The sequence below is a fragment of the Gallus gallus genome, chromosome 2 (assembly GCF_016699485.2).
Source record: "Gallus gallus isolate bGalGal1 chromosome 2, bGalGal1.mat.broiler.GRCg7b, whole genome shotgun sequence".
NCBI lineage: Eukaryota > Metazoa > Chordata > Aves > Galliformes > Phasianidae > Gallus > Gallus gallus.
In genome coordinates, this window is record NC_052533.1 from 75,639,379 (window position 1) to 75,663,505 (window position 24,127).

General features: G+C 44.4%; 1 protein-coding gene across 3 annotated transcripts in view; it reads right to left on the reverse strand.

Annotated features, from left to right (window-relative positions):
- The window catches only part of FBXL7 (F-box and leucine rich repeat protein 7), a 179,885-nt gene extending 158,123 nt beyond the window's left edge, over positions 1–21,762 (reverse strand). Inside the window, exons 1-2 of one of the 3 annotated variants that reach the window (XM_040695848.2) lie at positions 21,021–21,762; positions 12,424–12,586 (exon numbers count right to left, since the gene is read on the reverse strand). Coding sequence is in view for 1 of the 3 variants with exons in the window: in XM_426048.8 (XP_426048.4) it covers positions 11,546–11,582 (37 nt within the window). In the remaining 2 variants the exon portion in view is untranslated. Of the gene's footprint in view, positions 1–11,545; positions 11,871–12,423; positions 12,587–21,020 lie in introns of those variants that run through there. The other 2 variants (XM_040695847.2, XM_426048.8) reach the window with 2 other exon arrangements.
- Positions 21,763–24,127: the final 2,365 nt, after the last annotated feature.

Sequence of the window (24,127 nt, forward strand, 5' to 3'; positions counted from 1 at the left end):
ACTTTCCTGTGTAACTGATGTGAGTTATATGTTCTCAAGAGAAGCACTGCGAATCTGGATTCCAGCCTCCTTAACACATTCCATTCTCATATCACTTGCACTGGGCTTTTCCTGACCCCCCACTTAAGGAGGCAACTCAGTATGTCTGACGGGCCCTATCAGAATATTATCACTTTTTAATAGTGAAAATTGACAATACAGTTCTATTATTCAAATGTAGTATTACAAGAAACAAGCCTTCTATTTCAGGCACATCCATAGCTAAAAGTAGTCAGTTCACTAGATAATTATCTAGTGAAACAGTCTGACCCTTCTGTCAGTGAGGCACTCATACAAGCAGTGCTTTAGTTGATTTAAGATTTCAGCAGGTATCCAGAGAGTCTAGAAAAAAACCCTTACCTTTCCATATATACATATCCCTTCTTACAGCTCATGGCTGCACTTGAGATTATACTGAACTTTTTCCTCAAAACCTCCTGTTGTCAAGTCTACAACATGAAGTCATCTGAAAAATCCTCAGACAGGACTAGTATTATGTTGTTACACCACAGTAAATGCTGGGAAAGAGCTTCCAAGTTCACTGTCAACAGAATTTAAGAGTATCTACTGTCTGTGAAGAGGAAGAGAGAAGGTGGAACAGTTCCATTACTTTTAGTTCTGACATCCAGCCACCGAGAAGTAAAGATTAGCCCCCAGCTCTCCTACAGCCCTACTTTAGTACCAACAATATTTACTGGCCACATGCATCCAAACCAATAAGGGTGGTAAAGAGATAGCAGCTCTTTTTGCTTTTAGCAAAGTTGTTCTCCATTACTCTACAGAAACTCAAAGAACCCAACCAGGTGACATACAGCGTCTGCAAGCATTATTAAGAAGCCTATTCATTCTGTAGAAAAATAGAGCTCACCCCAGAGATAAAAAGGAACTGCACAGAGCTTCAGAGGCAGTTCAGACATGCTGAGTATGAAGGTGTCAAAGAGAATCAATTCCTCTATTACCTCACAGTTTCTGGAGAGTACGCTTAAAGCAGATTAGAAATCAGTAATAACCCCAATAATTCTTTGAACTTGCTTTTGAGCTTCAGCGGAAAACACTACCTACTGAAATAATCTAGCATGTGAGATGAAGAACTTCACCCATCTTTTCTAAGATGGTTGTTCTGGGGAATGAGCCAGCAGCAATAGGGGTTCTTCAAGGGAGAAGTACCACCACTTCCAGACCTTGGAAAATAGAGTTCTTCAACTAACATTAAAGGGAGACTTAGAAGAATGAGTTCTACTGGTTCTAAGAGATTCTGCCTACACTCCACTTGCTAGCCATAAGCCAGCAACTACAGGGTTAAAGCAAGAATGCTTAAGGATTTTTCTACTCTTCAAGTGCACAGTTAAAAACCTGGTCTTGGCTCCAAAATGCCTCCTAAATTTTCAGAATCCTTCACAATTTGTCTTACATTTCCTCCCGCAGTCACTCAAAACCATGGATGGCAATCCTCAGAAACACACCAATTAATTGTATGATTCACAAAAAGACCAGGCTCTGTGTCGTACCTACCACATTCCTTTCAGCCAAGTGCTGATATCTGATTCAGGAAGAAAACTGAGGAAAACATGGATAGGATTAATCAGTGCTTGAAAGGCACAAACAGACAAACCAACCACACAGCCACTAACTGCCAGCACTCCTGCTTTAAAGGCTCTTATGTCTGACCAGACTTGTTCTGGTTTAGAAGCTAATCCTATGGAAGCTGAACTTCACTTTCCAGGAATGCTGCTGCTCATGTAGGGAGTTAATTAAGAAACCCTACACTTCAGTGAAGGACGGGGCTGTTGGGAGGGAAAAAGCAGGAGACGTTATCCACAGAAAGGCATGAATTTCTTATAGAAAATGAAGCCTGGCAAAATGAAAGCAGGAAACCCAGAAAGGAGCAAGTCTGCAGCACTCACTTCTGTCCAACTGCTCCTCCAACGCTTCCCCCCAAGCTCAGAACAGGTAGGCAACAGCGTGCTTTAATTCCACCGCATTTGCTGACCCAGAACTAGAGAAACACATTCAATTTTAAGATGCTGGGCAGTCAGTTCAGCTGCTTGAGACAGAAATACAGTTTGACATGCTATGGTGAGAAGCAAATGACATCACCGCTAAAGCCCTTAATTAAAACACAATGCTTCAAATCAATAAATTCCTGGACAACCGAGCAGAAACTAACCCTTCCGCTGACTCCCAGTTCCTGCCTTACTTCTTGATAAGCTGTGAGCCCATTCACAGTTGGATAGTTTCTCAGCTATGAGAAAAACTCTTGCATGCAGCCACCCGAAACCAAAGTGGGAAAGATTAGTAATTGTTTGAGGGAGAGGAAGTTTCACATTCACCTTTGTTCCAGCAGTTCCTGGCAAGAGACAAAATACTCACAACAAGCATTCATGTTTGCCCATAAAGACAACTACATAGTGCGACAAAAGGTACACTCACAAGGAAATAAATAGCAATGGGTTCCCAAAAGAAACAAAGGCATAAGCAAAATATTCTACCCGGGATGCCAATGAAAACTTCCTATCAGACTATGTGTATACTCTGTGCATACAAATGTAAAGAAAAATGGTTTGGAAAAAAACTGAAGGGTGACATTTTTCATGTCTGAACCTTTTAATTCAGACACTGGTTATAGTTCTGGTCCCAAAAACTTTCACAGACTTGATCACAGCATAGGACATGCAACCTTCCATCTTACTGGAAGGTCACCTCCTCTCCTATACAAGAGAAATGTTCACGGAATTGATAATACCAAGAGGTGAATTAAACCTAAAGATAGCTTTCTGGAATGCACATTTTGGTTTTAATACCAGTGTCAAGTAGTATACCATGCTAAAACCCAGAAGATGTTCTTCTGTGTTTTGTACAACTTTTTTAGATGAAATTCTTCTATGTCTGAATACTAACCTACATCTATCAACATAATTTGAAAGGGAGATTTACGGTTGTCTTTCTATTTTTATTCAACTCTAGAAAACGTAGAAAAGTAAATCTCTAGTAAAAATAACTCTTATTTCTACCAGGAACTGATGAAGTCACAGCTACATCAACTTAATGACTACAGAAATTACTTCCTACCATAACTAATCCTAAAATAACTTATTAATTAAAGCAACAATCTCCATTTTCTAGAATAGCAAAAACATGTGTTCCTGGGATAGCTCTCCCTTCTGCTTTTCCTAAAAGGAAAGGCCATTCGTGCTGCCAGACACAAAAAAAAAAACAATCAGATTTGACCAGCAGAAGTCTTGGAAAGATCACGGAATCACAGAACTGTAGGGGCTGGAAGGCACCTCCAGAGTCCAACTCCCCTGCGAAGCAGGCCTCCTACAGCACGCTGCACAGGTAGGTGTCCAGGCAGGTCTTGAGCATCTCCAGGGAAGGAGAATCCACAACCTCCCTGGGCAGAAAAATCACTGTCAATCTGAAGAGTGAGTTGCTTTCAGCAGTGGAAAGCAAGACTTCTACCTTACTACTCTAAGGTTAAAAAAAAATAGCTGATAATCTCTAAACCAGCTGCAGACAAAAGTTTACAGAACACTTTTAGAAATAATCAGCTACTTAAAGACAGCCTTAGCACTTGCCAGAACTTGCTGCAGTTGAACACTGCTTATGAAAACCCAGTAGTACCTTCCATACATGCGAGCAGCCAGCAGAACAGGATGGAGCTGGGGAACACTTGAACTGGATCAGAAGTAAATCCACGAGACCTGACCAGGCACACCTCTCAGCACTGATGAAGCTGATCAGTGCCATGGCAAGGTGACTCAGTTATCTTGGAAGGGTCATGGTAATTGGGAGTGGTTCTTGAGGACTGGATGGAAGCAAAAAAAAATCATCTGTCTTTAGAGAGGAAAAATGCACTATCAGCAGGATGAGAGAGGTGATCCTACTCTTCTGCACAGCACCAATGAGACCACACCCAGAGTATTGGGTCCAGGTCAGGATCTCAGTGCAGGAGCAATACAGACACACTAAGGAAAGTCCAGCAAGGAGCCAAAAAGATGAAGAGATTGGCAAACCCAGCAGATGAGGAAAAGCAGAGAGAGCTTGGACCTCTTAGCAAGGAGAAAAGAAAGTTAATGGGCAGAGGGGGCTTTTCTAAGTAACAAAGAACAAATCAAAAATCTTCTCAGTGATAGCAAGCAGACAAGAAGAAATGAGCACAAACTTCCATTTTAATAGAAGAAAACATTTTTTCCCCACCTCTCTCCCCTATAAAGGTGACTGAGCAATAGAACAAGCTGCCCATAGACACTGTAACAGCTCTATCTATGGATATGCTTAAAATCTGCTCTAGCTGGCTCTGCTTTGAGTTAGAGTTGGACTGGCCATCTTCAGAGATGTTATCTGCGTACTTCAGGCTCTAAAGCGTACATCAAGATACAGCCAGGAGTTGATTGGAAAATGTCAGTGTAATGTTACTGCCTGTGCTGATCTCCGCTGGCAGTCCAACGCTCCAGAATAAGAAAGCAACTCCTCAACAAAATGCTCTGCAGCAAGAGCACCTATGTTCTCAAGCCCTGCTAAAAAACAGATGAGGGCCCTCAAGCTTGTTGGCTATAAAAGAGTACAATCAAACATGAACTCAAGGAGGGAGGTCAACTACTAGATCTTCTTGACACACAAAAGCATATTGTTAGTTTCAACTTAATGCTAGCATTGCTAACTGGAAATGAAATCCCACTGCTCTGAGGCTTTTATTTATACCTCTCAATAAATCCAACGGTTCCAAAAATTCTAAAAGCATGAGTTGTAGTAGTATAACATCAACAATTTTCACCACATATTTCAGCAATAGCTTACTGCTTCCATCATCTTAGTCAAATAAAAAGTTACACTGATGCCACAAGATAGTTTCTTATAAACTGTCAGAGAGAAGGCAAATGGAAAATGGAGAATAGAGATGTGTTTTACTAGGTATTGCAGAAAGGTACTACTGTACTTCTGTTGGTGAGCAGCCATTGTCTTTTGTCTTGCACTCCAGCAGAGTCTTCTTGGATCAAGTACTACCATCACTGTGCAGTGAGAAAACAATATATTTCATAAGAGCTCATGAGCATTGTAAACAACCCTCAAATAGACACACTATTCATCAACTCCCACGACAGCTTTGTTACCTTGGAAGGATGGGATTTCATTGAAATACTTAGTCCAATTACGTTAAAAAAAATCAAGAACATTAATTTAAGGGAAAAAAAAAGACTAAACCCCTCTATTCCATCCAGTCACACACACCTAAAGGATTGTCCTCCGGTAACACAGTAGTAACAGAGCTTTAAATAGATGGTCTGCTTCTTCATAGTACAAGCAGTCATACAAGATTACCCTTGTGATGCAAATACTAGACCTTACCCAAATTCTCTTTTCACTGTCATACCAGTCTGTTTGACTCTTGATCAAAAGGAGTTCTCTTCCTGGAGAGCCACCATTGATATTATTCCAACATTTCCAGCTTCTACCACTTTTTTGTTTCTTAAAACAAGATATCTGAGCTTTTAACTGCTACTTCCATAGCATTACCTGCAAATTTCATTAGTGTGCTTAGAGAAACAAAGGAAATTAAGAAAAATAAGTTTTAGAATAGATTCACTGAGAAAGATTATTAAAAATCCTTCCTCTAATTTAGTACAGTGTTTCAGAATACTTCAGTATACTATTCCTCCTGCTGTTATACACATTTGTACACAAATCTGAGGGAAAAAAAAGGTCACGTGATTTAAGATGTTGATATGACAAATTTATGTATTGTAGACAGGAATTTCCTGATTCAAAACACAAGCATGAAAGAGAGCTTCCTGCTTCTCCCTTTACTCCACAAAGGTTCTTCGGAAGGATTTACTATCCCACCATGCCCCTAACGCTTTGCAATACAAAGCTCCAGGTTAAGTACTTCACTAACATGAACACTACTAGAGCAGGAATATGATAGCAACAAGTCTAACCACATGACTCCTGTGTTAAAGGGTCACTATCCCACTAGTTTCCCAATGCTACGTTAAGTATTTTCACATATCAATTCTCCACATAGATGGGTTAAAACAAGCCCTCGACACTGAGCAAAGATCCACTAAAATCAGACCAAAAGCTGATATGCTGCTACAGATTCCTCTGTTCAAAAGAGAGCCAGATATATAAAAGCTGGGGTTGCATTTTCAGCAAAACCCTGTTGAGCACAGGAAGGAAAAAGATTCCCAGTGCCATGCTGATCGCTGCACTAATTACCCAGTTCAAAGAGAAACCAATGTGTTACGCTCCAAGTTGTATGGAAATGCACTCTTAGAACAGACATCAGCTTGGTGGAGTAGAAGAAATGCATATGGAAAAAGAAAAAATAACCAGCAAGTTCCCTCCCATCCCCCCCCCCCCATTTACTTATTTAAGGCAGAAGTTACAAAGTACGTGGTGTGATGAGATGTATTCCACTAAGAAACGGCTGTTGTTGAGTTTGGCTGCCAGCACCAAGCTGAAGCCTTTGTCTTCTATACCCAGCCAAACCCAACTGATTTAAACCTTCAAGGCAGCATTTGAAACAGCACTTACTCCAGACTTTTTTTTTTTTTTACAATTCAGTCTCTGTGAGAACAGCACTTCATGCATCTCTATAGAAGATATTTCAAAGCATTTCTCTGATCATCATGGTAGAATCCTGCTTGCTTTGCTTTAAGAGTTAATTGAAGATAAAATCCTTCCCTTGGTCAATACACAGACATTACTAATTCCTTGAGAAGAATGGCCACGGTGTCTGCCTCTGTAGATGGCTACTTACAGAGAAGTTGGCAGAGACCACAATGGCAAGCATGTAAGGGTGCAATGAATGGAAACTTCTTGAGTGGTCCACAGCATATGACATCAAGTTGATAGCATCTCCTCTGTTCTTAAGCTCCTCCACAGAAGTTTCAGAAAGTAATCCTTAATATGATGCCTATGCTAAAAGACACGCAGGTAGACTTGAAGCTGATGTGAGGGACATAACCAGACCTGACTAAGCTTTTCCCTCAGGTCAGCTACAGCAATACTACAGGACTCAACCTAAATGCTGAGCAACAAACAGCGCACCCATCCAGTCACACGCTGTACATCTATATTTCCACAAAAGGTTGCATGCTTCATCTCTGTATAAAGAAAGCCGAACTTCTACTGACAATCCACCACTCATTTTTGTACTTCTGAAGGGTTTTTACTACTGAATTGAAGTTGCCCTAATTTATTAAAGAATATAAACATGGCTGACTACAAAACGAACAGCAGAACTAAACCACTTGTGTACTTCAGCCTTCAGATGTCACCCGCTGCCTTCTGCCAGTCACTTTCCTAACACAAACAAGACCCACAGAGAAGCAAAGCAACTCCTAGTTAGGAATTGTTAGCAGAAGTGAGGAATCCAGAAGTAGCCAAAGGATGGCAAATGCCAGAAAACTAAGCACTCTGAGGAAATTTCTGGAGCAACAACTTCGACTTGAAAGCACGTAAGCAATTCTGGGTGTATATGGATGCTTTTCACAAGTAGGAACCTGGAAGCAGCAGCCCAGCAAAGTGCAGCACCCAGACTCAGGCCCTCTCCTCTCTCTCCCTCTCCCCCCCCCCCCCCCCCCCCCCCCCCCCGCCCCCAGCCATGTGAGCTGAACAAGAAGTAGCATAAGCACACAGCATAGAGGAAATTTTACTATTTGGAGACAAACTGTGTAAACACACAAACACAATCCTTTTGCATTGCTCAGTCGTAAGTTGCATAAGAAAAGCCTACCCTTGCCAGCATTTACAACGGTCACTTTTGGTTAGCAACTCTTGGCCACTGTCAGAGCACAAGTTCTGGAAATTTACACAAAAATTAACACAAACTTAACTCAGACATGAAAAGAAAGCAAGAATAAACAGCACAGCCTGGGAGACACTTAGTGCCTAGCCTGATGAAGCTCTTCATTCTACAAGCTTCACAGGGTGGAAAAACAAACACCAGGGACTCAAAAACTTCCCTGGCTGCTGGTGATACAGTATACAAAGAGGACACCTCAGCAAAGGAGTCACAATTTCATCATTAAATAACTCTATAAAACAGTTTTACCATCTTTTCCATTCCCTTACCTTCGTTAAAATATTCTATGAGGCACTTCAGGTTCTAAAAACCAATATAAAACCATTCATAAAAGTTGATAAACTGCTATGAATTAACCCTTTAAATAAAAACCTTACTCATCACTAATAAAGTTTCTCTAGAGCAAGACCACACGCTGTTCTGCTGTCCATAGAATCACAGAAAGGCCCAGGTTGGAAGGGACCTCAAGGATCATTAATCTCCAACCCTCCCGGCACAGGCAGGGCCACCAACCTCCACATTTAATACAAGACCAGGTGGCCCAGGGCCCCATCAAACCTAGCCTTGAACACCTCCAGGGATGGGGCATCCACAGCCTCTCTGGGCAGCCTGTTCCAGCACCTTACCTCTCTCTTTGGTAAAGGACTGTTCAGACCTGACATAAGCATTGCTTGTGAAGTCAGCCTACAAACATATTATGGGGAAGTAAATCCTAACAGGCCTATAGGTCCTTAGCAGTGGGATTTTTGGAGAAAAAGATTTCTTCACACAATGTCTCATAAGTCTGAACACTCACCAGCACCACATAAATAGAGATTTGGTTTGCAGGCAAAGGCAGCACAGTTCACAAGCAGTGTTCAGCAGCAGCTCCAACAAAGAGAATACAGGTATGAAATACTGGGTCAGTAAAGTAGACTGGGAACATTTCCCCTCTCCTGGGAAAAGGATTTAAGAGAACAGCCTACTCTGACGTGAACACAGATGGTCCCCTTTCACCATGGTGCTTTACGCTGGCTAACAATGCAGCTCCAGGAAAGCTGCAGCTGCCCACACCAGCCCATGCTACACAAGCACCAGAAGCCACCTCCACAAACTGTGCTGCCCGTGCTTTGTGGCTGCCACCTAAGTGATGTGTCAAGGCTTCCACTCCTACATTCACATCAGCACAACACATGGATCTGCATGGGAATTACCCCTCTGAGTGGTTTGAGAACAGCAAGCGCTCCAAGAAGAGTCTGGAGAAGGATTTTCAAAACCAGAACTGGGTTAAAGTTATTCCCAAAGAGTTTCCACTTAAGCCTTCTGAAGTTACATGTGCAGATCCAAGAGGAAAAACAAGTCAGCTTGTCAGCAAAGCTGCTGACTCAGGACATCCATCTCCTTGCCCTAGCTGCTGTTCCATCTCCCCCTCCCTCACCACTGGCTGCACACAGCAGGGCTAGGTGTCTGATCAGCCCAGCAATACGTACAGGGGGATAAGCTTCCCTCCAGCCTCCTCATCTCCAGGCCAGGAATTGTGCCTTATTTATTCAGCTGCAGCTCTCCTCAGAAATGTATTTTAAACAGAGATCCTTGAACAAAAAAAACCTGACTTTTAATGCTTCAGCAACAACCGGCTGCTCCTTCCATTCTCAGACATGAGATAGGAACACCTCCCCTTACAAATCAAGCAAAGAATTAAATCAGTGACAGAAAGGTGAAGGATTTACCCCTAGGGCAAGAAAGCAAAGGACAACAATAAGCACTCTTGGGAAAGCAACTAACCCCACGTTTCCACCACATCAGCGCAAGCCTCAGAAGAACAGCTCCATGCTCAAATGGATTTCTTGCTCCAGTAACCTGCAAGCTTCCGTCATGCTGCTCAGACCTGACCTCTGGAACAGGTTCAGAAAGACCAGCTCTGAGCTTTAACACATCACTCAGATCTACCGCACACTACGATAAGCCTGAAATCTCGAGCTCTGCATTTTTCTGGAGAAACAAGCTCTCGTAAGCCAATCCCCATAAGAAGCATTTTGAAAGCCCAAGTGATGACTAGCAAAAGAAACCACATTCAGTGATTTACTTCTAAAGCCAGGTAAACTCCTGTAAACAAAATCTGGCATGCTATATCTATTTCTCTTTGAAAATGAGAGTTGTGGCCATACCTTGCCCACTTTTCTGAGAAGCAGTTCTACTGACATTTAAGATGGGTTCAGACTGGGTGTTATCCCGTTTCAGAATGAAGTTTGGGGAAAAGAGATATACTCAGAGGTGCCAGGAATTATTTGCTCAGACTCTGGAACAAGTTGTAATATCAAAGGTGAAGAGACAAGTCGTTTAAACTGACAATTTCCTGATTTTCTTCTTTTGCAAGAAGAGAACTCCGCATAAAGCAAGAGCAGCTTTAAAAATCATACCAGTTTCCCTCTGAAATCCCAGTTCACGTATCAGCAAGCAGTGAACGAGATGACAGCACCAAAGAAGTTCAGCTAAACTGAGATGCCTCCCTCCGTCCCTAGAACTGCACATGCTGCAGTACATTAGCCCACAGAGCACACAAAACTGAAAGTTACACACCTAACTACAAATTCCACTCTGTTGACTTCAACCTAGAGACAAAGGTTGCTCTCGGGGCACAGCATAACGGGACACATTTCCTCAGAGAGGGACGGTGCCTCCACTGCACTGGGAGCATGACTGTGTGGTGTTAAAAGCAGCTTTCTACAGCAATTATGCAGTCTGGTTGCCAGCAGCACCAGAAGCCTCAGATGGGGAAAGAGTACCTAATCACAAAGGCTTCCTTTTATCAAATCTAGATCTATTCTCCTCTCCATCACTCAGAGAGAAAGCTCTCTGAGAGAAAGACCTTTCTCTCTCAGAGAGAAAGATCAGGAGCCTCACTACATCTCACAGTACCTGATGCTGTGCAGAAGCCCCCAGGAAAGCCAGACCTGGAGCACGCCGGCACAAGTGACCTCAATTGAAAGACCAAACTATTGGCCACAGTTTTGTTCTTTGTTGCTGTTGCTCCAGCACTGTTATTCGCAACCAAGGCAATAGTCAGCGCCACAGGCAGCTGCCATCCCAGAAGCTGATCCCACTGCTCCCGGCCTCTGTGGTCCCCTCGGGCAGCCATCACAGCTGCCCTCCTCTTCACAGCGAGCCAGCTCCCCCTCCCAAAACATTCCTGCGGGCCCACAGACGCAGCCCTACTCCCAACATCACGCCCAAACCCCTCGACAACGGCATGTGCAAGCGACCAGGAGCGATAAAACGCCAACCCTTCCCACCCCGAGGACAAAGCAGGATTTCCCCGTTGGGAGGCACCCGAAGAGGCTCTGATCCCAGCTCCCGGGGACCGACAACCCAACGCGCTCAAGTTCTGCCGGAGCGAAACGGCAGGAGCGGGACCTATGGATAACAGCTGGAGAACATTAACTCTCCCCCACCCGCTTCCCGGAGCGGATTTTTCTTCTCTCCTTTTTTTTTCTGTTCAGACAGGAAGCAGTCATACAGCAAAGCGCACGATATAGGAACCCTGAGTCGGGAAGCCTCACAAAGCCTCACGATCGCAACTCAATAGCAACAACTCCCGCACTATCGTGACTCGCGCCGCGGGAGGGGGGGACAGGCAGGCGACAGGCGACACGGCGGGGTGTCCCCTCTCCCCAGAGCTACGGCTGTCTCCAAGCCAGGACCCCCCTTCTCTTTGCTCACCCTCGCTGCCGTACTGCTTGCCGTTGCTGGCGCCCATCCTGCCGCCTTCATGCTCACCGCCGCTCCCCGCCTCCCACCATCTCGAGGCGAAGGCGCCTTCCCTGCCCCAGTTGTAATCCACGGGACCCGCCGCACAGCGCGCGGGCTTGGCTTCTCTTCTTCTTTCTTCTTCTTTTTCCTCCCTTCCTTCCTTCCCACCCTCCTCTCAGCTCGGGCAGCCCCTCCAGCCACTTGTTGCCGGGCAGGGAGACAGGGCACAACCGCCGATCGCCGACTTTTGTTAGCAGCAGGCGCCTCCTCCCGGCGCCCCGCACCGCCGGGCCTCGGGGGGGAAGGGAGGAGGCAGAAAGCCCGGCCCCGGCCCCGGCCTTTAAAGACGCAGCGCCCGGCTTGAGGGTGGCCAGCGCCGGGATAGGCGTGTGGTGCCCCAGTCCAGTGGGCGGGGAGCGTCTGGGCCCCTCAGATACCCGCTTTAACTTTCTGGTGGGTCCTGAGTAGACTGAAGCTCGCAGAGGCTCCATCGTGGAATCACAGAACGGTATGGGATGGAAGGGACCTCAAAGCCCAGCCAGCCCCAACCCCGTGCTGTGGGCAGGGCTGCCACCCACTGGGTCAGGACATCCACCTGGGGTGGAGCGCCTCCAGGGATGGGGCACCGCAACTTTCACGGTCAGCCTCTGCCAGCGCCTCACCGCCCTAACATCTAACCTAAATTTCCACCTAACATCTAATACATCTAATCTAAATCTCCCCTCTTTTAGTTTAAAACTCCCCCCCACCGCCCCATCCTATCTCTGTCAGAACATGTGAAAAGTTGGTCTTCATCTTGTCATGGTGCCTTCCAGCCCTGTGCAATCCACACAGAAAGACCCACTTACCTCTCTTTCCCTGCTTTTCTGGAGCTCAGGCTGCCTCTTGCTTCACCAGAGATCTTCCCAGAGACACAGCTCCAGGGAATCACTCCCAGCCTTTGTCACCACATCAGAGAAAGAAAACGCCCACTCAGCAACTCCCATTCAGCTTTTCAGGTATCCTACAGGCCTAGAGTTGTGAGATGGGGTGATGTTACTTGATTCGTTCTATTAAACACAAACAGAAACATCCCTCAGTATTACATCCAAATGTTCTTTGAACACCCCTAGGGTTGGTGGCTCCACCACGTCTCTGGACAGCCCATTGCAGTGCCTGATGTCCAACCTGAATCTCCCCTGGTGCAACAATATCGAATCCGAACCTTCCCTGAGTGCAACTTGAGGTCGTTCCCTCTCATCCTGTTGCTGTTACCTTGAGCAGAGGCTGACCTCCACCTCGCTACAACCTCCTTTCAGGTTGTCCTGGAGAGCAGCAAGGTGAGAGTCTCCTTCAGACTAAACAACCCCGGTTCCCTCAGCCCCTTCTGTCAGACTTGAGCTCCAGATTTGTAACAGTAACGTTCAGTGAGTGTCTGCTGTCCTGGTTTCTCTGCTGGTGCTGCTAATTCTAATTCTCAATGTACAGCTGACTGATTGCCACTTCATTGTATGTATGTTTGTATTGTACTGTATGGCCTTACTTAAAGAAGACACACTGCTTCAGTTCTAATTTGAGTTTAACCATAGGCTGAACAGTTTCTCCTGACGCACATTACAATCTTATATACAAAAAAGCCCATTTTCCCAAATTTATCCCAACACACACTGGATAGTTATCGCATATACAGATAATTTTGAACAAATAATGTTTTTGTCAATATTTGCAAATGGCAATATGAGCCATATGGCAGAGCCAAGAACATGAAAACTGACTGCGCAACAAAAAAAGTTTCTAAAATGAGAAGATGTGTATTTAACTTGAAAAAATTATGCATTTTCATCAAGAGGTGAGCTAATTACCTGAAATTGAAACAAGTATCAGCGCTAATGACTGACAAGTCATCAGGCAACTTTATTTACACTCTAATCTTGTGAAATAACAGATCATTACAGGTTCTCCCTGTGAAAAGGTCCTGATTCAAGACGCCTACAGTCACTGCTCAGTTCTCACAAATCAGAGGAATAGGAAAACCGTGATTTCTGGAGCTAGGTTCATTAAACTGCCATCTGAGGTTCTTCTGAAGGACAATGTGACTTAGCCTAAAAATAAAATTTTCTGTAATCAGCGGTTAATTACTAACCACTAATATTAAATGGACTTGGTCAGGATGGCCATGGATAGCTATATTGTTTTCCCCTGAGAGGAACATCAGGGCAGTGCTAGTCTCCAGCTGTGCTGCAACCAGCATGTGTCCCTGCTCCATATGCAGCCCAGCTGTGCTGAATCTTACCCTGAAATGCAGCCACAGGAATATTGCAGTAGCCACTGCAAACTGCTCCCTTGGCAACCTCTGGCCTCCTCAATTATGTCATGTGCTGCACATCTTATGGCAGTCAAGTACCTGAAGGTGCTCCTCTCAGGGTCAGAAGGCCAGAGAGGCCCACAGTCCCTCTTCTAACTCCCAGAAGGTTATGCATCGACTGCAGCAGCCTTTCTTGTATATAGGAGAGAAATTTCTTAGACTGATTGGAGACGCAAACTCAGTTAGATCCAAGTTCACATTTGTAGTCAAGGGATTCAGACAGAACAGAGCTGCTGTGAGAAGAAACACTCAAAATCCGATGTGACATAGTTGAAATGAATCCCTTTCTCAATAAGCATTTTTAAGAACAGCGCAGAATGATATTTTGTGAGACATGAAGTTCAGCTGTCAAAGGAGCCCTGTAAAGAATAAAGACATTCAACAAACAAATTACCACTCCATCCAGCTTATGGCAAAAAGCCCAGGAATATTGACATGAGCAAAACCAAAAGGAAAGAAGGAAGGAAAGAAATAAGAGAAAAATGAAAGAAGGAAGGGAGGAAAGGACAAAGGGAGGAAGGGAAGAGAAAGAAAGAAGGAAGGAGCAAAGGAAGGAGGGAAGGAAGGAGAGAAGAAGGGAGAGAGGAAAAGATAGGAAAGAACATCTTGGATGATCTTGAAGATCTTGGTTTAGGAGCAGCTTTCAGATGAAGGACTGAGTACTCCTGCTGTGTTAAACTCTTTCGAGAGGAGAATGAAATGGAATGCACACGGAGAAGCAGTAAAATACAGAACACGTTTTGGTACGAAGACATAGAACTGCATTTATCACAGATGATACTGCTGAGAATGAGTGACCCTCTTGTGCAAGGCATCTAGGACAGTCAGTCCTGGAGTTTCATAAGCTCCAAAAGTGTCAACATGAACAGAGAAGCTGGGAAATGCTGGTTCAAAGAGGACGTACAGCTTGGGCACTCATCATGTGTCAAGCACTCGTTTCATTGTAGAATTCACTGTGGGATTCACTGTGGGAAAATGGGAGGCCTATTATGCATAGGCATATGGTTTGGGGCTCAATACCACTGTGATGCCTAAGAAGGTATTTTCAGAGAACAGTATTCCATTCTTTCCATTCTTGATGAAGTAACGTAGTAGTCCTTTTCTTAGGTGCTTGTGGGCTTTGTGTGTGTGTGTGTGGTGCCTTATTTTCTTTTTATCTTTAATTTAATCATCGTCTTTTAGTTGATCGGTACCTTATTTGTAAGCAGCTTATATGGAGACCATTCAGCTTGAACTACAAATATATTTGTACACAAATACAACAGACTGATCAGTCTTTCTCAGCTGTGACTGAGTTTAGCTCCCCGAGGTACATGATATAATTCCTTAATGAAACACATTTCATAACAACCCTTTAAGGTACCTTAGCCTTCAAAATGGTGCAAAGGATCTGAAAACATGTCAGTTCTGCCACGTTTTCAACATCAGGAGGAGATAGAGTATTTTCTGTTAGGACAAAAGTAACGTCACAGTTTGTTGTCTCTTCAGATGAGCATTATATGCCCACCTGAGATGGGAGAAGATAGACTACTATCAACAAATGTTCTTAGAAGAGTGAGAAGGATTTATTATCATATGACATGTGCCTTCCTATATTGCCATTTTCCTTCTTCATGTAAAGACATCAGTGCATTCTTCTTAGGCTTGTTTCCAATCCCAGTGCAAGGAACTTAAACATTATTAGGGCTGAGGAAGAACAAGAAAGCTGTGGGCTAAAATGTTTCTGTTTGGGTGTACTGCTACAGTCCCTCTTGGGAGCGTTTTTTATTACATCTCTGTTCAGTATGGGCCTCCCTTTGTGGTGCATTACGTGCCTCGTGATGCACCATGTTTCTTTTCCATGAATAAAACCACAGCAATTTTGGAAGCAGTAGCCAAACAAAGGGCTACGAATAAAGGAAAAATAAAGAAATTTGAAAGCAACTGTACCAGTTCCATAAGGCATCATCACAGCAATTCCAAGACTAACTATTTTGCTCTGGGATTTTTGCCACAGTTGTGGGTTGTTGGATTTTTTTTTTCTTTCCTCCTTCAGTTTAAGTCTATGTTTGCCTTCCTGAAATTTAAAGAAAAATGAAAATAAAAAACTTCCAGCTACTTCCAACTGTCTTTATGCTGAATTTCAGTTGAAAAGGCATTTGCATCCCAAACCTTCAAATTCCAGCAACAAAACTAAGACTAGTTTCCTATTTGTCATAGGAAGCTTTGATTTTTCACACCTGAGACACTTTAAGCATTTGTTTTCAGACCTTGTATTTAGATAAGATGATGAGTAATTTACTTTTTTTTTTTTAAGACAAGGAGAAGCCAAATAGTATTTTTCTAATTAGTTCTACTTTTACATCAGCATGTTCATATGGCTACATATATTTTTTTGAACACTCCATAATAATATGTGTTGACTGCTTTTGGGCACTCTAAAGTGAAAAAGAATCCAAAAGAAATTTGACTAACAACTTACTGGCAACTTAAAGCAATTATCAAAAGCATATTGTTTTATTGACTGCAAAATGATCCATGAATATTACCTACCTCCTACAGGAAAGATATGTCTAGCTTATCGTTATCATTACAGATAACAGTTAAAGCCCCATTGCCATATGACCTGAGAGTACGTCATTCTTTTCATAAGCAGCCCTACTATGATGATGCATGAATCGAGCTACATGGCTAAGAGTCTGCAGGACCTAAGGATAGCTCAGGTTATATTTGGAGAAGTAGAACTTTTGGTAGACTCTGTTGTGCTGCTGAGAACTCTCACGCTGTATCCTCCCATGAGGTCGGGCCGCTCCAGCCAAGGAAAGGCTCTTGTTCCACAGTGACTTTGATAGATTTGGTTAAAATGCACTAAATCTAGGTGGTGCTCATGTTCTAGGACACTTTGGACTTGAACAAATTTGTCTTAGGATTGGTGCTGATGGAAATGCAGAACAGATGAAGCACAGGCAGTTCTATCAAACAACAACCCCATTTTATTTGAAGCTCCTTTCAGAAGTTCAGTTAATTTAAATCTCAGCAAGATTTCAACCAAGCTGAGATCTTAAGACATTTTTGCTGATTTTTCAGTTTCATAGAAGGAAATCCCCACTTGGACCAGCTTTTTTTCTTCTTCTAACAACAAAAGCAATAAATAAACCTCAGACTGTGTTGGAACATGTTTTACATTACACATAAAATCTGTTGAAAAGAATAGTGAGCTTGCAAAGTCAAGCTCTTAAGTCTGAAATGTTAGACAACACAAGAATGAAGACTGTGTGCAACTCCAGAACCACCATCCCAAATTCCCCTGCCTTGTCCACACTACACCTTCCATAGCAAACAAGGCCAGGGCCCACAGCCAGTGCTGCAAAACCACTTCATTTCCCAGAAGCAGTTTGCGATTATGTAAATTATGGCATTATAATGCATAAGCACAATGCAGACAAAGTAGGGCTATACCAACAAAATTAATTCTGGCGTTTCGTAGCTTATGTCTGACCTTGCAATTTTAATGGAGGTTTTTTTGTTTGGTCTAAAACACGGAGTTGGCTGGTGCAGGCTCCAAAAATGGAGCAAAGAATGAACTCGTGGAGATACATTGCCTCATCTCAATGACATCTCTAGCAATCATTTGCAGGGCTGGAAACCTCTGCTCTGCTAAACTGACTGCCATTAGTTGGACTAAGTGAAAAAGTGATGGCAACAGAAGATTTTCCAACTGCCACAGAGATGTCTACACTGTCTTCGTTCTTAGGAACCCTGCTGCAGCACACCATTCAGCACACCATTTGGCCAGGTTTCCCCTCTGTAAAAACAGAGTCTCTGCGTTCAAGCTGTGCATAGTGCACATTGAACACTCCCTGAAGAGGACTTGAATAGACCCAACTGTTTCTAACTGTCTCTATAATCACCATTCCTTCTGCTCTGATGTTGATCCACCTCTGGTACAAACAGTGTCTGACACACCATGTGCACACCGATGCCTCATTTCACAGCCTGCTCTTCACATCTGGCCAGCTGTAGTCTCAGCTTCTCAGGCTCTGTTTATCACAGAGAACTCAACAAAACATCCTTCAGCCCTGCTGGTCATCCCTCCTGCTTTCTTTCTCTGGTGCCTTCCCTTCCAAGGTGGTAACCAGCAACCTTTTGCACTCCACAGAATTTTTGCACTTATCTCCGCTAACTTCTCTATATATTCAGACTTCATCAGTGTGCCCCGAAGCAACTCTTTTCTTCTCATGGTCTCTCTCCACTGCTCCAGTTCCATTATTCTGCCTCAGAGTGATGCTAATGCAAAACATCCTAACAAAATTCACAGGCAGTGGCTCTTGAATAGTTCCGCCCTAAAGGGCTCCCTCCCAGTTCTTTCTTCCTTACATAAAAAGAGGCAGCACAAGTTACCAACACAAAAGGGTGTTTCACCAAGTTTCTTCCAGACAGTTTTATTCTATTTCAGAGCTTTGTGAACTATTGCATCTGAGCAGTCTTAGTCCAGGGATGGGGCACCACAGCTTCTATGATCTGTGCCAGGACCTTACTACCCTCTGAGTGAAGAATTTCCTAATATCTAAGCTAAATCCCCCCCTCTTTTAGTTTAAAACCATTCTCCCTTTGTCCTAGCAGTATCAAACTGTGTAAAGACTTTGTCTCACTCCTCATTCAAACCCTGGAAGACCACGGTAAGGACACCTCAGAGCTTTCTCCAGGTTGAACAAGCCCAACTCCCTCATTCTGTCTTCATAGGAGAGGTGCTTCAGACCTCTGACTATTTTCGTGGCTCTCCTCTGGACCCACTCCAACAGCTTCCTGTCTTTCTTGTGCTGGGTGCCCCAGGTCTGGATGCAGTACTACAGTTTGGTCCCTCCGAGGGCAGAGCAGAGGGGGACAATCCCCCTCCCTCTTCCTGCTGGCCACCCCTCTTTTGATGTAACCCAGGATACTGTTGGCCTTCTGGGCTGCAACTGCACACTGCTGGCTCATGTAACTTGTGTCACTGCTGGCTCTTTGATGCTTTTAGGTCTTCCCTTAGCCCTGGCAGCTATCTCACCCAGTCACTGGGATGTTAAGGCAGCCGGGGCTCACTGAAAGCAAGCTACACACCTCCTCCTGAAGGCAACGGCAGTCAATGGCATCTGTGTTGGCGGCAGTGCTGCTGTCACTCTGTCATCACATCCTACGCTCTTCTAGCAAGAGCCAGAACTTTGTTATCAACAGTGTGATACTCTTGGAAAGTGGCTGCATGAAGAAGCATTACCAAGAAGTTCTTTTAGTACTGTGACCTGGACTGCTTGTACAACAGTGAAGGAGAGGTGCATGTCTGGACAACCATCAGCATCTACCTGTTGAAACAAAGCTAACACACAAACACTAGGCATTCAGAGAGCATAGTGATGGCAACTGTCACAATGTGATGGAACTGTTCAAGCCCATGAAAAGCATGCATGCTTCCTCTTGCACAGCAGGACAGCCTAGTCTCTGGGCTCTGCTAGGAGGTTTTTCAAGTCAGTGTGGAGCACTTTATCTCTGTCTATGGCAAATGTCCCAGCAGCGCGGCTGCAGCACACAGAACAACCAGGTTCAGCAGAAGGCCCCCAGCCCCTCCCCGCTTTCATCCCCCACAAGCAGCCTGCCTTATCCCATGTGTCCATGATTAATTTGAAAATTCACCACGAGGACAGTGTCCACATGTAAAGCCAGCACAATTAGCCTGCAGCTGATATTTCCAGACGTTTTATGAGCCATCAGCTAGCAGGCTAATTTCTGGCTTAATTAAAATCAGTCAATTGCTTCTAGGAAATATAGTGTCGTTGCCTCTTTTCTATCATTCAGATCTATTATTCTGAATATTTTTGCTCACAGATGTTAAATCACTTGCACATGTCCTTAACAGTTAAGAGAACTATTACAGGGACCTTATCAGGAAGCAAGCTGACAGTCGAAGTGTTCCTTTTTCAATTTGATTTTCATTGATACTTCTGTTTTGTGAGATGCTGCCTTTTGCTGCACGATGTGCCTCTCACTGCTGCCCCGGGAGCAGTTTGCTCATTTATTACCACAAATCTAGGCTGAAAGAGACACCTGAATATGGTGCAAAGAGTGTGGCAGACAAATCAAGGTCCTTTCTTCACTATATGATGGAATGAAATGAAGAGCTGGCCTTCATATCAGCAGGCAGACTGCTGGAACCAGGTTCCTAACTCATCCCTTTCCCCTGGGAATGAGATCAAATGGTCCAAGCAGAGAGTGGTAGCAACTGGTACAGGAGTGTCTGACACAAGATCTTGGATTCTTTATGGAATTGTTATCTATTGCTAAGGCCCCGGTTAATTTCTCTTTAGTTGTTTTTTCCACCCTGTTGTCTTCTCTTTCCATGTCAAAATCTGGTGTTATATTTCTTAAAGGAATATCCAAATTAATGACATAAATTTAAACATTTCATTATCAAAGCTGACGTCTTCTAACTGCCAATTACATATTTAAAATGACCATGAACAGTTTAAAAGCATTGAATGGATTTCTTCTAGTAGATCTTGCTCTGAAAGTACTGGATTTTCACCATCCCAAGTTGTGTGTTCTCCTATGTAAGAAGACACTGCTCTGTTGCCAACAGGGCTTAACATCTGAGTGCTGCCCCTCAGCCACAGCTAGTCAAGGTGCCAGGTATTCACTTAAACCATTAATAATCCTAATAAGTGCAGGTTTGTGGCAGCATATTGGAATGATGGACACCTAGTCAACATCCTCTTCAGCTTCACCCCAGCTTCAAGGGTGATGGATGCACGCCACAAGCAGGTGAAGGACAGTGGGATCTTAAACTGCCACTGCTTTTTGCTGGAGAATCATGAGCCAGAGTCCCAACCTAAGGCAGAAACTGTGAGCTTCAGCTTTTTCCCTCTGGTTGCAACACTGCAAGACATTAAGATACACATCACAAGAGCCAGTCCCAAAATGCAAGTTTATGATGCACTTAAAGTAGATGTTGCAGTAGAAGCAGAGGACCATCAAGGCATTAGCAGCTAAATAAAGTCTACTCCAATAGCCATCACTTGGGACTGAGCCATCAGCCAGAGCTCAGCGACATCACAGGCCCTGATAACCTCTATATTTGTTGTCACTACTCACCAGTAAGAGGTCACTACAGAGATTCCTGGACAGGAAGGAGGGTGATCAGTGAGGACATGTTTTATACAGTTGTTTGCGAGAGTAGCTTAGATGGTTTGAGTTCCTGTCTCGTATATAGGAGAAGTTCAAATCCAATGTATACCTCCCATCCAGCTTCAGCCTCAGCACACCACAGGCACAGACTGTGTACGTTTTTATGTTAGGGGAGACACGGTGTCCAGGGAAACAGTTTACCAGGGTGATGGAGCTCATCTAAGATTTCCCTCCATGTTGGAAACTGGACTACACACTTTGTGGCAGTGGGCAAAATGCTTTCACACTCATTCCCAAGCAAGAAAATAAACCAAATAACCCAGTATATGACAGTAGGAAATGAAAGCCTGCCAAAAGCTCATTAATTTGAGATACAACCAAATGGTACTTCTGAAAGATAAAGCAGGATGTTGGTTAGGTACTTCCTGATCCTGTGTCAGCGTACTTCTGGTAGGATGCCAGCTCCTGTACACAGGGAAAACACAATGGGATAAGAAGATGCTCGGCATTTGTTGGATTAGGGTTTCCTTACTGGCAATTCAAGTACCTTTCACATATTTTTGTTTTTCAGAACCAGTTTTGATGCTTTTAACACTGAATAACATCTTATTATTCTGCCAGAACCACCACTGAATAAGTCTTTGCATGGAGAGAATAGTATTAAATCTGAGTAAGCATATCAGACTCTGACCAACAATCCCTCATTTTTATCTGCACATGAAGACTGAATGCTTCACATTTGTCCACTTCTTGGGGTTTTCCTTCCCTAGAAATCTCTGCAGACCAAAGCACATCTGTTTCACAGGCACAGCGCCTGAATTGACACCTACTTTGGGTGTCATTCTGTGTCCAAAATCTGTGTGCTTCCTTTAAAATTATTTTGGAAGATTCACTGCCATTAATTTAAAACTATCAGATTACACTCTGAAAGAGTCTCAGGATTAATGTATTTCTTGTGCATGTTTTGAATATCTTAAAACCCAATGTCCAGTCCAATCATACCCATTCTAATGACCAATGTCACAAGAATGGCTACACTTAGAAATGCTTCTAAAATCTGCTTCTTTTCCTTGTTCTTCTAGAGGAAAGTGTTCATCATGGACCTTGAGGTGAGAGTCACTCATGGGAAGGCTGTAAGACCAAGGGAAGCCACAGAGCTGTCCTCCTGCCCTCCAGACACGCGGACACCCTGTAGGCCTGGCTGTCAGTAGGCCTCTTCACCCCACTGGCACGCAGTGATGTCAGTGAGTCCCTGGCTGAGCATCTCCATTCTGTCCCCCATGGCAGGCCATAGCTGCTGGATCAGGGCTTTCCTGTCCATCTCAGTGTCACACAGGGCACTCATGATGAGATTCTCCACTGCCATTGTTGACCACCACTGTGTCCCAAAGATGATGTGCAGCTCCTGGTGCAGCCAGGGCAGCACAGGTCCCGTTGCTGTCTGAACAGGGCTGCCCAGACCTCAGGCAGGAGACTACTCACCATAAGTTCCTCCTCTGCCTCCTTAGGCTCCTGCTCATCTGGCAACAGCAGAAAGGGTAGAGTGAATGGCATAGGAGCAGTGCCTGCCTGAAAGCAGCGTGGTACTGATGGTGCTGGGAGTCAGATCGTGAAGCCCAGGTCATCATCATCATCCCACACAGCATCCTTAATGACAGTCATGACCCTCCTGCAGACCAGGCAGCTCTCCTTCCGCCTGTCGCACTGCAGGATGCAGCACAGATGGAACTCATGATGGCATAGTACGGTATAGGCAATGTCCTTTTGCACACCACAGCAGATGGGACACATCCATGCCTGCTCTGCTGTCATAGTCTTCACACTGTGGCCTGCTGGGGAGTGAAGAGGAGGAGCTGCTCCCCCCTACCAGTGCCTCAGTGATGAAAGCTGCATACTGCAAGAGTGAGAGAGAAGCCATGGTCATTCACTGTCGCAGGGACAGACAGAAGAAACATCCATTTGGATCCCTTAGCAGGAAACCCTCCCTGCCCCACACCTTGGCTACTCCATGCCTTCAAAGGATCAGGCTGCAGCCCCGGCCGTGGCAGTTTCCCGCATCCCAGCACACACTCCATTGCCACCCTGGGGATGTGTCCCCACCCAGCACCTCAGCACACCTCTGCTGCTGCACATGCACCCCATGAAGGCCTGGCTGCTTGAGCCAGGCAGGCCAGGGAAATGCAAGTGATGGCTGTAGGGATGGGTACCAAGAGCCACTGCCAGCAGTCCCCAAAGCATAAGCCAGCACCCAAGCCAAATGCTAGCTCCAACTCCAAACCTCACATGTGCTTGCAAGAAGTGCAGGCATGAGACAGACAGGTCCAGGCTCTGTCCATGCCCAAAGATGAGCAACGAGGGTGGCACAGTCACCCAGGAGTGGGGACATCTAGTCTGATGGCCAAAATTCACTGTGGTAGGGAAAGTCACACTGGCCTTACCTGAATGCCAGTGAATGTACTGCATCATAAAACTCCATCATTTTTATGACATTTTGTTCTTGAATGCTTGCTACTATCAGCAAGGCTAACCAGCACCCAAAGTTGCATTCCACATAACTGCAGCTTCTCTGACTGCTGTCCTCTAGCTGCCCTTTCACTGATGGGAATCAAGTTAAAGGCTGAGGAAATTAAGGCATTTCTAAATCCATCTCTTGGCATTTATGAACTCTGGTGACTGGGCTCAGAATGGCTCATTATAATGAATAAATTAATGAATAATTCAGAACCACTCACGGAAGTGTCCCTCAGCAATTTTCCTTCACATCTCACGTCGTGAGCAGCGAAGACAGCCACGATGTTGGCTTTATCACAACTTAGAGCTGTTACAAGAAATTAAAAGATAAGAATAGCACCGCATGCAATTTCAAGTAGAAGTGGCGTTGTACATGGTGATATCATGCCAGTGTTCTCAAGAAAGCATTCATTTAGTGCACTTAATGAAGGCAATTTGTCAACAATTTCACACACCATTTGCCCGGAATCCTCCAATGCGGCATTTCACTGCATGCTCCTCACCCCCCCAAATAAACTGCATGTTGTATACAGTTTTGCCTGTCATTAATCATCTTTTCAGCG